The 16,817-nt window shown below is 41.1% G+C and overlaps 1 protein-coding gene across 7 annotated transcripts in view; it reads right to left on the bottom strand.

The window, feature by feature from the left end:
• SETX (senataxin) overlaps window positions 1–16,817 on the bottom strand; it is a 38,452-nt gene that overhangs the window by 3,016 nt on the left and 18,619 nt on the right. For 3 of the 7 annotated variants that reach the window (XM_052815503.1, XM_052815505.1, XM_052815507.1), the window contains 12 exons: window positions 16,153–16,320; window positions 15,437–15,593; window positions 14,503–14,604; window positions 13,905–14,020; window positions 12,520–12,591; window positions 11,463–11,612; window positions 10,802–10,909; window positions 9,723–9,910; window positions 4,877–4,969; window positions 4,099–4,263; window positions 3,527–3,625; window positions 1,023–1,110 (listed from right to left, as the gene is read on the bottom strand). In XM_052815503.1, coding sequence (XP_052671463.1) covers window positions 1,023–1,110; window positions 3,527–3,625; window positions 4,099–4,263; window positions 4,877–4,969; window positions 9,723–9,910; window positions 10,802–10,909; window positions 11,463–11,612; window positions 12,520–12,591; window positions 13,905–14,020; window positions 14,503–14,604; window positions 15,437–15,593; window positions 16,153–16,320 — 1,506 coding nt within the window. The other 4 variants (XM_052815506.1, XM_052815504.1, XM_052815508.1 and 1 more) reach the window with 4 other exon arrangements.

The following is a 16,817-nucleotide window of genomic DNA, read 5'->3' as shown; positions in this document are numbered from 1 at the left end:
AAAAGAAAAAAAGATACCCCCCCCAAAAAAGTAAACAGTTATCAGAAAGAAATCAACACAAATGGACAGAGGTGTCAGAGGATGCACAACCCCTTTAATCAAGGTACCTGACACAACTGTCATGGAAACCACTGTTATGTTCCTTCTGGAAGAATCTTATGTTTCACTTGCAAAACAGCAATAGGCACTCTGGCTGCTGTAACACAGGGAAGGTACTTTCAACCATCAGTGAGCTACTACTTAAAATGACAATTTCTATATTTATGAAGGCCAGAAGAGTTCTCTCATACAGAGAGTGAAACAGGAACATGGCTTTAATGCCCTCTAGTGGTGTAGCTAACACCCCCCACCCTTGGAAAAAGAATAAAAATCAAATAGTGTAAGACATTAACCCTATTCAAGAGCACTCCCTACACATTCAGTGGGCCTTTATAGTCCCCCAATTATGTTGTTCTGTTTCAGAAACACTTGTTTCAAAGAGTACAAGCAAAGAGTATCCTCAGAAACCATATGACTACACAAAGTAGTGTCAAAACCAATAATCTGAAGATCAGGCAAATGTTTTAGGGTGGTTTGGTTTTTTAAAATAATTTTCCTTGCTCACGTATCCAGTGACAACTGCAATAGCTGGAGGAACAGTAAGGATCAAGCAGGAAAGTAGCCCTGCCATTATCCTATCTTTACCAGTAGAGAGAAGATTTTTTACAACCCCCCACCCTTGAATTGTAATGGACAGTGTTACAATTTAGTTACTGAACACATGGTGAGAGTAATTTCTAACTTTCCTTCTTGGAAGCAAGAAAAACAGTTTTGGAGGATTTTTTAAAGCTTTTCTGACAGTTACAGCCAAAGCTTTCAAAGAGAACCCTTCAGAAGCCTGGCCTGTACTAATTTAACAATACACTAGAAAAGGGGCCCCTTTCATAGACCGGAGCAGTCTGAGGATGGTTTTCACTTTCCCAACCCTGACTTGACCTAAAAGGGTGGGTCACAGAAGAGCATTTGATTAATGCTGTACCTACCATGAGCGTTTTCAGTCTTCCAAGGATAAAGAGGCTGAATCTGGCTCGGGTAATTGTAACGTTCAGACGCTGAAGACTCGCCAGAAACCTAGGTGACAAGACAAAACTAAGCTCCTAAACTACTTCTTCCATGAGGTTTAAGTGTTATGAGAAAAAGAGGTAATATTCAATTTCAGTGAAATGAAGATAACAGAAGCAGTTACAAAGGCGGCAGCAGTTCATGACCCATTCCCAGATTCCACTGCAGCAGCCCTGCCTTACGTGAAGGGCTCTGCAATTGTGTTTTCTTTCTTTCACCACTCTGATTCCTTGCAGGGAATTCCAGTTCCTTCCAGCTCTTGCTGTTAATGTTTCCTTTCTTAGAGCAAATCCCCTCTTAATGCCGACCACTGCTTCCTTAAGTGTTCCTCAAAGTACAGAAGACATCAACCTCACTTCACCTATCAAGACTTTAAGCTTCTTTTTGACTTGAACTGAAATAGATTAATAATATTTGGCATGATTAATGGGAAAATTTTCTACTGAAATACTGAACACTGGACATGAATATTTTATTTCAAAGGTGACCTGCACTGGAAGCACATGAAGGAAGACTTTTGCTTCGTCATTCTTCAGGAGTGAAAAGTATATTCCTGCAGAAGAAAGTCTGTTTTTGTGGGATCACAAACCAAGGTACTGAAACCTAAACAAACAAATGCTTAGTGTATCCTTAAAGGTTGATTTCTGTTAGGGCTTATTTACCAAAACTCCAAAAAAGGTTTGTGAAATATATCAACTACTTCTTCTCTAATGAAAAAGCTCCCAAAATGCACAGCTTACTCTATACTAACAAAATTTGCAATACAAAGTCAAGTCCTTGTACAACTTAGTTTGAGCAGGTCCAATATCAGTGCTTGATACTGTGGTCATGGCACTGAGACCTGCTCTTCAGCAAATTCACAACCCCTGCAGTAAAGACTGCAAAAGCCCCAGAGCCACCCCAGAAAATTTGGGCGGTGCAGGAAAAGAGAGGCAGGAAGCAGACCAGGGGAGTGGATCCAGCAGCACAGATATTATAGTTCTCTAGGTCTTGGGGGGCAGGGGTGGAGCGGGGGAAGGGATCTGGAAAGACTACTAAATATTCCTAACAGCTTTTAAAACTGAAAGACGACAATATTATTTTCTCAGGAAAGGGGAAAAAAAAAAATCCATTGTCATTTCTTGGAGCTTTCTCCTCCCTTTGCAAGTTACTTTCAGAGTAGATTTAATGCTGGACTAGCAACCTTGGAGACCAAAATACTTTCCTCAACTACAAGATCATAGGTAAGGGTGATGCAAACTTTCCCATCGCACCTTGCCAGTGACACCTGACCCTGAAACTGAGATGTCCAAGACATCAGTATGTACAGCTTCTAAGGCATTGCACTGCCAAAGCTTTAGTAGATAAACCTTCAGCACAGTAAGATGGAAAGTTTTCTTCCAAAAGAACAGATAGAGGTTAAGTCCCGTGTCAGCCAAAAGAACTGGCAGGTTCTAGCTGCCTTCAGTTTCCAAACTCAATCAACCAGATTAAGAAGTCTCCAAAAAGCATCATTGTTGTTTACTACAGGACTTGGATTCTTTCTCTTCCCAAAGTACCATGGATCAGCACAATTAAAAGCCCTTTATCTAGCAATTAGAAAATTAGTATCAGAGAAACATAAGTAGCTTAGTGAAATCTGGTATGCAGAAACAAAGATTTTTGTTTGTTTATGCAAACAGACTTCCCATAGTTTACCTTAAAATGAACTATAATAAAGCATACCATTTTTTAAACTAACATGATCCCTAAGTTACAGAAACAAATCAACAAATGCTGTAGCAGGTAAACAGCACACCCCGTATCTAGTTCCTTCTGTTTCACACAGGAAAAACCCATACAAAATTATCAAATCTGCAATCTTGAATCAAGACTTCCTACAAATCTCCTGCTAACTCAAGAGACAAGCACATTCATCTACAAATCAAAGATCCAGCTCACCGGCATCACATTCACAGCAACATATGTAACTATTTAACAATACTTTTACAGACCGAATGCTGTATTAATAGGATAGTGACAGTCACAGAAAATAGATTTCATTTTAAGAGAGCAGCATTCAGAAAGTCACAACATATATCAAAAGCTACAAGACAAATAACTGCTGCAGTACTAATGCAAAGAGCCAAGTTCCCAAGACCAATCCTGCCAAACCGAAACAGTGACAGGCTAAGGCAGCCGTGCAAATTCATCAGCATGCAACAGAGAACACAATACTTAGTTCCACATCCCTTTTGTTCAGAGATCTCAAACCAGTAACATTAATTCATGCATTAAGATACCTTTTAATTTGCTGGCTGTAGTGACTTGTTCTCTAAGCAAGTCTAAACGAGTTTAAGAACCTCTGCGATTCCTAAACTTTCTTACCAGTCATATTAAAAATCTAACGACTATATCTAGAGTGTCATTGGAAATGGGACTTGCAAATCACTGAAGAGAAACATACCCAATTGACCCTTTAGTGCTGTTTGCCCGGACGCATGTCACTATGATGCAGTCTTTCTCTCGTCCCTGGAATGCATCCACTGTGTCCACTTCTCCTGGGCTGTTGAAGAAAGAATAAGCAAGCCATTAAATTACATTAGTTGAATTTTTAAGCAACACTCTTACGCAAATAGCCTAAACACTATCCTTAATGATCATCTGTCAAAACAACCCAGGGTAAATTTCTGCTTCAGTGTATGAACCTAAAGCTAAATTTACTTTTCTGGGGCCAGCATCATTACTGAAAAGCTGTTCAGGTCCATGCAGCTTAGAATTTTAGGTTTTCTTTTAAACCAGCTTTATTCAGAACAGCAATATAATCAAAGCACCTATACAAGTAATAACTAAGAAATGGTACAAAGAGGCCATGCCTGTTTTAAGCAGAAGGCTTGCATGCCCCCTTTAAAGGCGTGGCTAAGTACAGATTTTAGTAGCACAGAAAAAAGTTTGAGTTTTTGCCATTGTTTTAAGAGGATAAACAAAGGACTACCACGCAAGAGCCAAGTCCCATTTGAAAACTCATGGTTTCTTCACCTGTTATTCCTAAACACTCTGTCCAGTTGTTCTTGAATTTTCTTTTTCTGTGCGCTGTAAGGGGTAATTATTCCAATGCGACGAAGACCCAGATCCTTCCTTTTTTCTTTAATTGTTCTAATTAATTCCACCACCAGCTTCACTTCCTGAGGATTACTAAAAGAGCTGAACAAGACAGAATGGAAACAACATGGAAATATGTTTGACAGCTCTTTCACATTCAATGTTTCGGCCCAATTTGTAGGGGATTGCAAGTCAAAGTCCTGTCTTGAACTATTGCAGCCTCCTTCACATAAAGGCTCAAATAACTTTGCAAGCAGGCCCTGACGAGGGGCTAACAACAATGAGAAGAGTTAGCAGTGAAAGGCTGCACTTCACATTCCCTTAGAACTACAGAGCTTTGCTTTCCTTACAGAATAGGCAAAGGTGAGGACTGAGCCTGCCACCTTCTGGCGTTACCTCAGCACGCAGCTGCAAAAGCGAAGTCACTGATAAAAATCAGGAGTTCGGAAACCATTACTAGAGGTAGCAGGGATTGTAGGCATTCACTGGCATCTAACAGACACTCAAACCAGGACTAAAACCAGTTTCAGATTAAAAAAAAAAACCACACCAAAAGCATTTAACAACTGCTTTTTTGTAAAATTAAATCAAGTTGAAATTGCAGTTCTGGCTACTTAATGCATATTGGGAACAACAGAGCAGAAAACACAACTCTTCTACAGGTAATTAATTCTCAGCAAATCTAAAATTTGGCTGAGCAGAATACAGGACTTACTCATTCTCTCGCTCCTCACGACCATCTCCTACATCAAAAATAAGGTAGGGCTGGAATGGCCACTCTGAAGAACATCTGTTCTCTTCTGTTGCTCTGTAAGTAACATTTTTATCACTAGGTAACTATACAGGAATTCTAAGAATTGATACTTCATTTGTTATCAAATACAAGCAACTTTCAGCTGTTTTTCCAGCATCCTTAATTTTCACTGCTACCTGCATATACTGAGGCCTCAAAATGAACTCTAAGCAGTAAGTATGCTCAGTTTTAAGTGATTTAGTTAACTTACTGTCATGGTTTAAGCCCAGCTGGCAACTAAGCACCATGCAGCTACTTGCCCACTCTTCCCCCCTCCCCAGTGAGATGGGGAAGAGAATCAGAAGAAAAAGTAAAACTTTGTGGGTTGAGATAAGGACAGTTTAATAGGACAACACAAGGAAAGAAGAAACAATACTACTAATAAAAGTATATATAAAGCAAATGATCCAAAAAGCAATCGCTCACCGCCTGGAACCTGATGCTCAGTCCCTTCCCAAGCCGCAACCCCTCCTTGCCCCAGCCAGCTCCCCCAGTTATATACTGAGCATGACATCATATGGTATCGAACATCCCCTTGGCTAGTTTGGGTCAGCTGTCCTGGCTGTGCCCCCTCCCAGCTTCTTGTGAAAATTAACTCTACCCCAGCCAAACCCAGGACATTATCCACCCCCTATTCTAGACCATCTATGCGATGCCCAGATCCTAGACTTTCCAATCATCTACCACCACTTTTCCTGTCTTTGAGATATACACACACACACAGAGATACCATTCCCTTCGTCTATGGGCCATCCCTCTAACATGTCCATTGAGTTCATTTAATCTACGACTTTGGGGCTCCACCTGTCATAACGCTCTTTTCAGGGCAGGAGAGATGGTGTGTGGTGTTGGATTATTGCATGCTGCATCTGGAACTTGCAGCTGGTCTATTTGGCACGGCCCGTGCCCACGATCTGCGGGTTGAAGATGTCAATGTTGAAGTTGCTGGGCACCAGTGCTGAAGCCAGTCCAAGTTCCATCACCACTGCACTTTGCTCAGTTTCATCAAAATCCATCCTTCAGTGATTTGGGTGATTCTTACTGTAATACCATTGATATGGCACATAGCAACTGTAGTAGTGATGACATACGACAACAGGGTTATTTAGCAATTAACATCATACAATTTAATTCACTGGCTATTCTCACCTAAAATCAAATCCCCTTGAGGTACATATTGAACTTCCCCATCCTTCCACATCACCCAGGAAGTACACCCAGGTCCTTAAGCAAAAGCAATCTTGCAGATGGGTTTGCCTTTGCCTGAGGCAGGACTAACCCAGACTGTCTTCCCTAACATATTCTTCATGTGCACCATAGAGACTTTATCCCCTTCTACAGTACATGGAAGTTTTGATTGGGCAGGGCCAGCTCAATTGGTAGATCCTCTAGTGTTAACTAACCAGGTGGCTTTTGCTAAATGTGTATCTCAATGTTTGAAGGTCCCAGCCCCCATTGCTCTCAGTGTAGTTTTTAGCAGTCCATTGTATTGTTCAATTTTCCGGGAAGGTGATGCACGATAGGGGATGCGATATACCCAATCAGTGCCATGCTCTTTGGCCCAGGTATCTATGAGGTTGTTTTGGAACTGAGTCCTGCTGTCTGACTCAATTCCTTCTGTGGTGCCATGTCACCGTAAGACTTGTTTTTCAAGGCCCAGGATAGCGTTCTGTGCGGTGGCATGGGGCACAGGATATGCTTCCAGCCAGCCGGTGGTTGCTTCCACCATTGTAAGCACATGGTGTTTGCCTTGGCAAGTTTGTGGGAGCATGATATAATCAATCTGCCAGGCCTCCCCGTATTTATATTTCAGCCATTGCTGTCCACACCACAGGGGCTTTAACTGCTTGGCTTGCTCAATTGCCCCATGTTTCACATTCGTGGAAAACCTGTGCGATAGTATCCATGGTCAAGTCCACCCCTTGATCGTGAGCCCATCTATATGTTGCATCTCCTCCCTGATGGCCTGAGGTGTCATGGGCCCACTGAGCTACAAATAATTCACCCCTATGTTGCCAGTCCAGATCCGCCTGAGCCACCTCAATCTTAGCAGCCTGATCCACCTGCTGGTTGTTTTCATGTTCTTCAATGGCCTAACTCTTAGGTACATGGGCATCTACATGACGTACTTTTACAACCAGCTTCTCTGGCTGGGCAGCAGTACCTTGCCACAATAAAGCAGCCCAGATGGGTTTGCCTCTGTGCTGCCAGTTGCTCTGCTTCCATTGCTGCAACCACCCCCACTGGGCATTTGCCACCATCCATGAGTCAGTATAGAGATAGAACACTGGCCATTTCTCTTGATCAGCAATGTCTAAATCCAGCTGGATAGCTTTCACCTCTGCAAACTGGCTTGATTCACCTTCTCCTTCAGCAGTTTCTGCGACTTGTCGTATAGGACTCCATACGGCAGCCTTCCACTTCCGATGCTTTCCCGCAATGCGACAGGACCCATCAGTGAACAGGGCATACTTCTCATTTTCTGGCAGTTTATTATACAGTGGGGCCTCTTCAGCACGTGTCACCTCCTCCTCTGGTGATATTCCAAAATCTTTGCCTTCTGGCCAGTCCATGATCACTTCCAAAATTCCTAGGCAACTGGGATTTCGTATTCGAGCCCATTGTGTGATCAGTGCGACCCACTCACACCATGTGGCATCAGTTGCACAACGTGTAGAGGAGACCCTCCCTTTGAATATCCAGCCCAGCACCAGCAGTCGGGGTGCCAGGAGGAGCTGTGCTTCAGTATCAACCACTTCTGAGGCAGCTCAAACTCTCCGTCATACGCTGCCAGTGTCTCTTTTTCAGCTGGAGTATAATGGGCCTTGGATCCTCTGTATCACCAACTCCAAAACCCCAGGGGTCAGCCTTGGGTCTCCCCAGGTGCCTTCTGCCAGAGACTCCAGGTGGGGCAATTCTCCCTGGCTGCAGTGTAGAGCACATTTTTATCATTTTGTCCTGCCTGGACTGGCCCAAAGGCTACTGCATGAACAATCTCCCGTTTAATTTGTTCAAAGGCTTATCGTTGTTCAGGGCCCCATTTGAAGTTGTTTTTCTTCCAGGTCACTTGATAGAGAGGGCTTACAATCAGACTGTCATTTGGAATATGCATTCTCCAAAAACCCACAACACCTAAGAAAGTTTGTGTTTCCTTTTTGCTAGTCAGACGTAGCTGCTATTTTGTTGATCACATCCATTGGGATCTGACGACACCCATCTTGTCATTTTATTCCTAAAAACTGGATCTCCTGTGCAGGTCCCTTGACCTTACTTCTTTTTATGGCAAAACCAGCCTTCAGAAGGATTTGAACTATTTTCTCCCTTTCTCAAAAACTTCTTCTGCTGTGTCGCCCCATACAACGATGTCAGTGCACTGCAGGTGTTCCAGAGCTTCACCCTGTTCCAGTGCAGTCTTGATCAATCCATGGCAAATGGTAGGGCTGCATTTCCACCCCTGGGGCTGTCAATTCCAGGTGTACTGGACACCCCTCCAAGTGAAAGCAAACTGTGGCCAGCAGTCTGCTGCCAAAGGGATTGAGAAAAACACATTAGCGATATCAATTGTGGTGTACCACTTGGCTGCCTTTGACTCCAGTTTGTACTGAAGTTCTAGCTTATCCAGTACGGCAGCACTCAGTGGTGGCGTGACTTCATTCAGGCCACAACAGTCTACTGTTAGTCTCCATTCTCCACTAGATTTTCACACTGGTCATATGGGACTATTAAAGGGTGAGCAAGTCTTGCTGATCACCCCTTGGCTCTCCAGTCGACGAATCAGCTTATGGATGGGAATCAGAGTCTTGATTGGTACAATTACCAATAAATTCCAAGAGCGGGCGCCCAAGGTATGGGAATGACAACAATGCCGCATAGAAATACCAGCTTAACCTCATGACTAGTGATGTAATCATATCATAAGTCAACATTACGCAGTACAGCAAAATGATAGTCCTGATCCCTCTCCCACAGGTGATAAACATCACCACAGGGATGATTCTTATAGCGCATATAAGAATTTACGTAACACCACCACGTGAAAAAATAAACCAACATTGTGACCAGCGACTATTTAACTAATATAAGAACTGCATATAACAAATCTGTTTTAACATGCTCTGGTCAGATCTGTCACTACCTTAACCCTTCGTGCCCCATGTTGGGGTGCCAAAAACGACTGTCATGGTTTAAGCCCAGCTGGCAACTAAGCACCACGCAGCTGCTCGCTCACTCCCTGCCCCGCCCCGGCGGGATGGGAAGGAGAATCAGAAGAAAAAGGTAAAACCTCATGGGTTGAGATAAGGACAGTTTAATAGGACAACACAAGGAAAGAAGAAACAATAATAACAATAATACTAATAAAAGAATATGTAAAACAAGTGATGCACAATGCAATTGCTCACCAGCCAGAACCTGATGCTCAGCCACTTCCCAAGCCGCAACCCCTCCTTGCCCCAGCCAGCTCCCCCAGTTATATACTGAGCATGACATCATATGGTATCGAACATCCCCTTGGCTAGTTTGGGTCAGCTGTCCTGGCTGTGCCCCCTCCCAGCTTCTTGTAAAAATTACCCCAGCCAAACCCAGGACACTTACATATCACAGCCAGCACTAACAAGAGACAGAATGCAAGTTTTCCCCCATTAAGCATCTTCCCCCTCCCCTCCCTGCTCCCATCCTCAATAATTTTTAGACTCGAAAGAATATCCTGACATGAAAAGGTTTCTTTGAAAAACCTCCTGCTCAGAAAGGAGAACAGAGAGCTACTCACTTGTCAGTCTTTAGAGTCCTGCCATAAACGTAATTGGATGGGAAGAGGCAGATGTCAGGGTGCATCCTGTACTGCACAGTCAGCTGCACAACTGGCAGGCTTCGTAAAACATTCTTCCGCACTTGCTCCTCCAGGTGTCTGTGCAGACGTGCCATCAAGGACTGATCGTAGCCATATTCCTGAGCTTTCTGCCAGTGGGAAAACATGAGACTGACTTCTGGGGAATTAGGTCCCAAATCACCGACAGGAATTTGCTTTTGGGACTTAAAACTACTTGGTGTTTTCTTCTAAACTTCTAAATCACTGACAAAATGACAACTACTTGCACTTCAATTTTCTATTTGTGTTAGTCTTATTATTTCAGTAAAGATCACCTGCATGTATCTGAATTTTTGTCAGTGTACTCTTTAGCAAGACAACTTTCCACAACATAGTAAAATTTTAAAAACATCAACAGTAATGAAAAGCAAGATCTTCCAGGTGGGATCTCGTTAAACAAGCACACAGCCTCCAGGTAATTTACCCTTCTAGAGAAGCCAGTCTGTTTTGACTCCTTTCTTTGAGATATTTAAAACAGTCCTCCTTACTGTTGGATACAAGAAAGTGCTCCTATATGTTCATCCTTAGAACACGTCTGCAGGGTGAAGAAGTCCCCATACAAACAGGTAGTCTTCATCCTCCATTCCTTAAGGAACGTGACACTGACTGAAGCTCACATAATGAAGTAACAGAGCCTGCCACAAGACAACATCTAACAAACCAAGTGCTGAGCTGCACTGAAGTTTGTATTGCCATAGTTATTCTTAATGGTGCATGAAATCAGTTCCAAGCTACACCAAGAACGTCTACAGAGGTTGCACTCGCACATCTGTGTTAGCTTTATGCACACATATGAAGGCAGTATTGATACAGTCTCCACATAACAGACCCCAAATTTGCAGGGCAAAAGTTATTATCTGAAAAACATCCTGATCTGACATTGAAGTGTCTTTTTTTTCCTTTTATGTATTTCCTATAAATACTGTTCTGATACTATATCCACTATATAGCATGAAAAAAAATACAGTTGGAACACTTACTACTGATTTTACAGTAGGAGGGAGCTGTCTGGGATCTCCAACAAGAACAAGTTTATTACAGCGGTGGATCAGTGGAATCAGTGTTTCAACCTCACAGGACTGCCCTGCCTTTTGTATATGCAAACAGGACAAAAAAATGGAAGTTGTAAGCAAAGGAGTGGAGGGAAGTATGTTAAATTTCCTGTAACAGAGACAGAATAACTCAAATGCTTTTTAAGTCTTCTAAAAAAAAAAAAAAAGAAATTTAAAACAAGAGAGAAAAAGAAGGATTTTTCCCTAATAAAAAACTCCAAACAGATTTTTCTTTTATTATTAAATATGCAGAGCTCTCCAAACAGACACAAATATAACCCAACCATCTGGAAATCTCTACAGCAAGAACCACACTTTAGCCATGATTTTTAAGTAAAAGCTGTCTGCCATTAAAGCACCAAACAAGTCAGAAAAAGCAGCAATGAAAAGTTATTTTTTCTTCTCATGGCTCTACACAGCAGGACAGGCTGGTTACCAGTTAAAAGGTGGGGATGGGGCACTCAACCCACAATATATTACACGAGCAGCCAAAAAATCACAAGTAGCCTAAGCAGAGAACAAGGCAGACCTTAGAAGTGGAACATGCTGTAGTTCTAAACATGCTGTAGTTCTAAGTAGCTTTACTGACCTCATCCACAATGACACAGCTGAAAGGATCAAGGCCTTGCCGCAAAAAAGCAGATTCCAGCAGACTTCCTCCGCTTGTGCTCAGCGTGCAGCAGATAATGTCGGACTCCAAGATGATATCTGCCTGTACTTTCTGCGAGTGCCTCCGAACCTTCAAGTACAACAGGACACCATGTCTCCTCTTCTCTTTTAGCTTTCTTGAACCACCTTAGAGCAATTTCTAACTGCCTGGACAATTCTAACTGCCAAACAGATCATGCATAATGCATCACCCCAATGAAACTATCTCCATTATTACAAATAAAAGTCACAAGTTGACTTAACTGAAGTGTTACTTTAAATTACAGATCAATGCCATTGAGATGGCAAACTGGAAAGAAGTATTCCATTATCTCTACAGCTATGCAATCTAGACACACTGTGACCAAAGTTTAGTTTGCCATCACATTTGTAACTCCAACCCTCCACGACCATTAAGGGTTAGCAAATATTCATTAAAGATGAATCTTCATTCATCTCACAGTTCATGCTACTCAGCCTTAATTACTGGTTTTGCTACCAGTGCCTATTTCCACTTTCAGATCTATCTCCACGCACAAAAAAATTCTTCCAGCTGTCGCTTTACTTAGAAACATTTAAAAGTACCTAAATTCCCGTAGGACTCTAAGGGGCATGAAAGTGGTGATGAAGGTACATCCTAGAACATGGGGACAAGCACATTTCTACTACCTTCTTTGCCAAATATGCCACATTTCATTTAAAATTCACCCTTAACTCTAGGAGTGAATACTTCCACCCATTGGGGGGGTTTTTTTTTGGTTGTTGAGGGGGTTTTTTGTTGGTTTTTTTTTTCCCCAATATGCAGCCAGAGTACACCTGGATTTCACACCAGGCTGTCCACAATTTACTCAGCTTATAACCTTTATCTATTTACCTTCTACTTTAGAAATATTCCCAGCCACATCAAAACCAAAGCTCCACCACAATTAAAGGATACCAAGTATATAAATACATTAGCTGAGGTTTATTAAAGAGCTGCCTTTAAGATAAATTCCTACCTCCTTTAGTTGAGAAGCAAGCTGTTGTCTTTCCTTTGAAAGTCTGCCAATTTCATCATCTAACATTTGACTCTAGATGGGGTGGAAAAAAATAAAGAGAAACCACATATCAGGAATAATTAACACCACACATTTCCCATATACCTTTTTTCCTCCCATACCCTAATTCATTTCCTAAACATTTAGATTTGTTCAGACTGTCTTTTAATATAAAATGTGTCTGAAGAAGCTCATCAGTTTCTTCAAAAGTCATCACCATATTTAGACTTTGCAACAGACAGTACTACATCTTCCATTTCTGTGCAACTGGGAAAACTGTTTACCATCAGAAAGCTGTAATTTGAGCACAAATGCCAAATTTTTAGACAAAAAACTGGCAAACTTCCAAGTGCAACACATATCCCAAAATCTCAGATCACAAGGTATCTTACTATTTCCAGTTAAACAAAAACAGAGCTTTGAAGTATACAATCAAATTAAATCATTAAGATTTATAAACATGGTTACACTAAAAACTAACTAGTGACAGAACCAAATGAAGAATACTGAACACTAGAGCAAGAAGTGGCAGGATCAACCAGTTGAAAATACCAGTATAAATAAACAAAAAAATTCCTGATGTAAAGTTCTTCATTCCCTTTCATGGTGCTAACCAACGTTTCCATTCATTGAAGGAGGTGGTGAAGAGACAGTTACTGCTCAGAGATAGAATCGTAGAATCATTTAGGTTGGAAAAGACCTTTAAGATCATCGAGTCCAACCGTCAACCATGCCCACTAAACCGTGTCTTGAAGTGCCTTGTCTACACGTTTTTTGAATACCTCCAGGGATGGTGACACCACCACTTCCCTGGGCAGCCTGTTCCAAAGCCCGACAACCCTTTCAGTAAAGAAGTTTTTCCTAATATCCAATCTAAACCTCCCCTGGTGCAACTTGAGGCCACTTCCTCTTGTCCTATCACCAGTTACTTGATAGAATAGACCAGTACCCACTTCACTACAACATCCTTTCAGGTAGTTGTAGAGAGCGATAAGGTCTTCCCTCAGCCTCCGTTTCTCCAGACTAAACAACCCCAGTTCCCTCAGCCGCTCCTCGTAAGACTTGTACTCCAGGCCCTTCACCAGCTTTGTTGCCCTTCTCTGGACACGCTCCAGCACCTCGATGTCTTTCCTGTAGTGAGGGGCCCAAAACTGAACACAGTACTCAAGGTGCGGCTTTACCAATGCCAAGTACAGGGGGACGATCACTTCCCTGCTCCTGCTGGCCACACTATTTCTGATACAGGCCAGGAATAGAGATGACATTAAAAGGTAGAGTTCTTTACTCTTTGGATTCAGTTATGAACACAAAAAAGACAAATAGAATTAAAAATACTATTATCTTACCACCTCCCTCTTCTCACATCTGTACATGGCACGCTGACGAGACAGCATGTCCAGCTTTTGATCCAGAGCTGTTTTTTTCTTCTGAATATCCTGGTCACAGTCAGCTGGCTTTCGTTCTAAAATAAAACAAAGGAAAATGTACAGGAGGAATAGAAAAACAATGTTACAATAACACTTGCTCTCAGTCATGCATCTTAAGTTATTAAGAACAACTGGACAAACACATTTTTTGTTACATTTTCCCTTTTTCTATTGAGGTCTTATCTTGTAAGACAAAGATAATGAGACTTGGTTCCAACTGTAGCTCTCAAATGCTGCAGAGCCACATTGCTGGCCTTAACATGCATTTATTATAATTTCAAAAAAAAAACCAACAAACAAGAAGTCATCTTGCTTATTTCTTTGCTTTTGCTTAGATTTTAGGCCATATGTAAGCTGACACTTTCCCATTAAGAGTGAGAAAAACAATGCTTTATGAAGCACTGTTGCAGAAAAACCTTTTACCAGATCTTCCTTCTTAAAGGACACATAGTCCCAAGTGTAAAACATCATCAAGCTCTTAAAGACTGAAGAAAAGTCTGATGTGCATGTTACTTACTCATTCTATGTTCAACTTGCTTATCCAGGCTAAATCCCCGGACTTCACTGTTGATTGCTTTTTCAGCTCCAAGTCGCACTAATTTGATATCACCACAGTTTCCTGTTTACAAAATCAGAGTCAAAACATTTTTACATTGCTCCAATCATCTCTGGACTTTGGTACGAGAGAAAGAAAAAATTTAAACACCATGGATATCTGCTTTTCAGGGGTTTGCAACAATTTACTTGTACTTATCCAACAAAAAAATTCAGTAATTCCAAACTCTAAAAAAAAAAAAAAAATGTTGCCTGTGTTTTAGTAGTGGCTAACAGTTAAGAACACTATTTTGAATTAACAGAACCACTCCTTATTCTCAGGCTTCTTTATCTAAAACTTACAGAATTCCTAAGTTAGAAAATTACTGAGTACCATCAGTAATGCAGTTGGCAAGTCAATACCAAATTGACATTTGGTTACAATGTGGATTTTTTTTTCCCCATCACAGACTAGATGTTTTGTTCAGAATTCATCTACTTTGTATTAGTCACAAACTTAGGAGGAGAAAAAAAAGTGAGAGGCTCTGACAAGACAAAATTTTCATGAGTCTGTTTAGCATGATCAGCAAAGTCCAATTTCATTCAAAATCAAGGTAATAGTCTTGTGTTCAAATCTTTAAGTACTTATAAGCTGGTGAACTGAAACTAACACTATGAGGGAAGGGCCAATGTCTCTATAAAGACAAAAGTGCAATTTATTTTAAAAAAACCCATAATACACCTTTTAGAAAAGCACATTAAAATTAACAACAGTATGAGGATGTACCAGTCATGTTCTGCAAGAGAAAAAAGATGCTTAGAGTAGCATATAAGTATTATATGTGATCAACTGTTCCAGTTTCTCCTTCAGGTTTTGTCTATTTAACATATAAACAGAATTTTAAAATAAACCATACCCAAAGGCTCCTGTCTGTTTTGGCATTTTTCCTTAAATGCAACGATGATCTTTTTCATGAGTTCATCAACAGCAGCATTTGATGGTGCACAAACTAGAAAACGGTTTGGCTTGATCTTGGAATTTGTTTTTTGAGTTGTCTTCTCCTTCCTAATGTTCTGTAGATTAATTAACAATAAACCAAAACAGGCTCTTTAGATTGTTTTCATTTGCGATTTAAAAGCCAGGCTGTACACTCATCTTAATCCACATGCAGAGTCTGGGGACTATTGCACTTGAATATCTCTTAAGGTATGTCTTACATTGAGTAACAACAAGTCAAATGTATTAATACTATTTGCATAAGTTCCCTTCAACAGTGATATACTTGATGAATCTACCGGATGCTAATATAAAAATCATTAAATGGGACAGGCCAAATAACATTCTTTAACACATCAAAACATTAAGGTTTTTTTATGTAATAAGTGTTTATACTACAGATTGTGCGTGTTCTGTTGATTTTACTTTTTAAGTTCTGTAACATCAGTGTTTTCCCAGATGCCCAAAAGGTATTATTTCCACCTTTACACCCTATGCAGTACAGATTTAAGTCAGCTTAATGAATTACAATCCCAGTAATTACCAATACTATACTTCCATTTAGCTTAAGCTATCACTGACTTCCATTGGGAAACCAAGCACCAAGCACATGGCAATCACATCACATTCACCTACTTCTCTCAAAACACGAGACAGAAGTCCAACAATAGTTTTTGATTTCCCTGTTCCAGGTGGACCGTGGATGAGGCAGATCTTGGGAAGCCCTGGATGTTGCTTTACCATGGCATAAGCAGTCTCAATGGCTCTCTTTTGATCTTCATTGTATTCGTTCACATCTGATGCCTGAAGGAACAGGCAGGGGAAAAAAATAATGAATTACTTAATGTTGATCAAACCTTCCATGTTCATTTTATGTATTTTCAGAATGTCCGTCGTCCCCCCCCCCCCCGCCCCAGCTACAACTCAAAAACTTGAAGGGCATGGAAGCTTTGGATTCTAGGTTTGCTCTAGAGGCACACCCAATTCTGACTCAAAAGCTGTAACAAAGGTTTCATTTACTCTACTTTATTTTGCATTACCTTTCCCATAGTATGCCTTATTTCCTGAACAGACACCTCTCCAGTAAGGAAAAAAACCTGAAAGCTGCTTAAACTGCACTACTAGTACCTATGTCAACACAGCAGAAACACCTGAGCAAACTCAGACTCCTCTCCATCCACCCAATCAACCCAACTCTGAAAAGCACAGTGCCTCAGTGCCTTTGAAAACTTGCCTGTTTGCTCTTAGTCATCTCAAAAAAACAGCATGCAAAACCAGTTTTGCAAAACTCATGAGATCCA

Source organism: Harpia harpyja, chromosome 19 (genome assembly GCF_026419915.1).
Source record: "Harpia harpyja isolate bHarHar1 chromosome 19, bHarHar1 primary haplotype, whole genome shotgun sequence".
Taxonomy (NCBI): domain Eukaryota; kingdom Metazoa; phylum Chordata; class Aves; order Accipitriformes; family Accipitridae; genus Harpia; species Harpia harpyja.
Note: the sequence above shows the minus strand (reverse complement) of the source record. Positions and strands in the feature narration are given on the sequence as shown.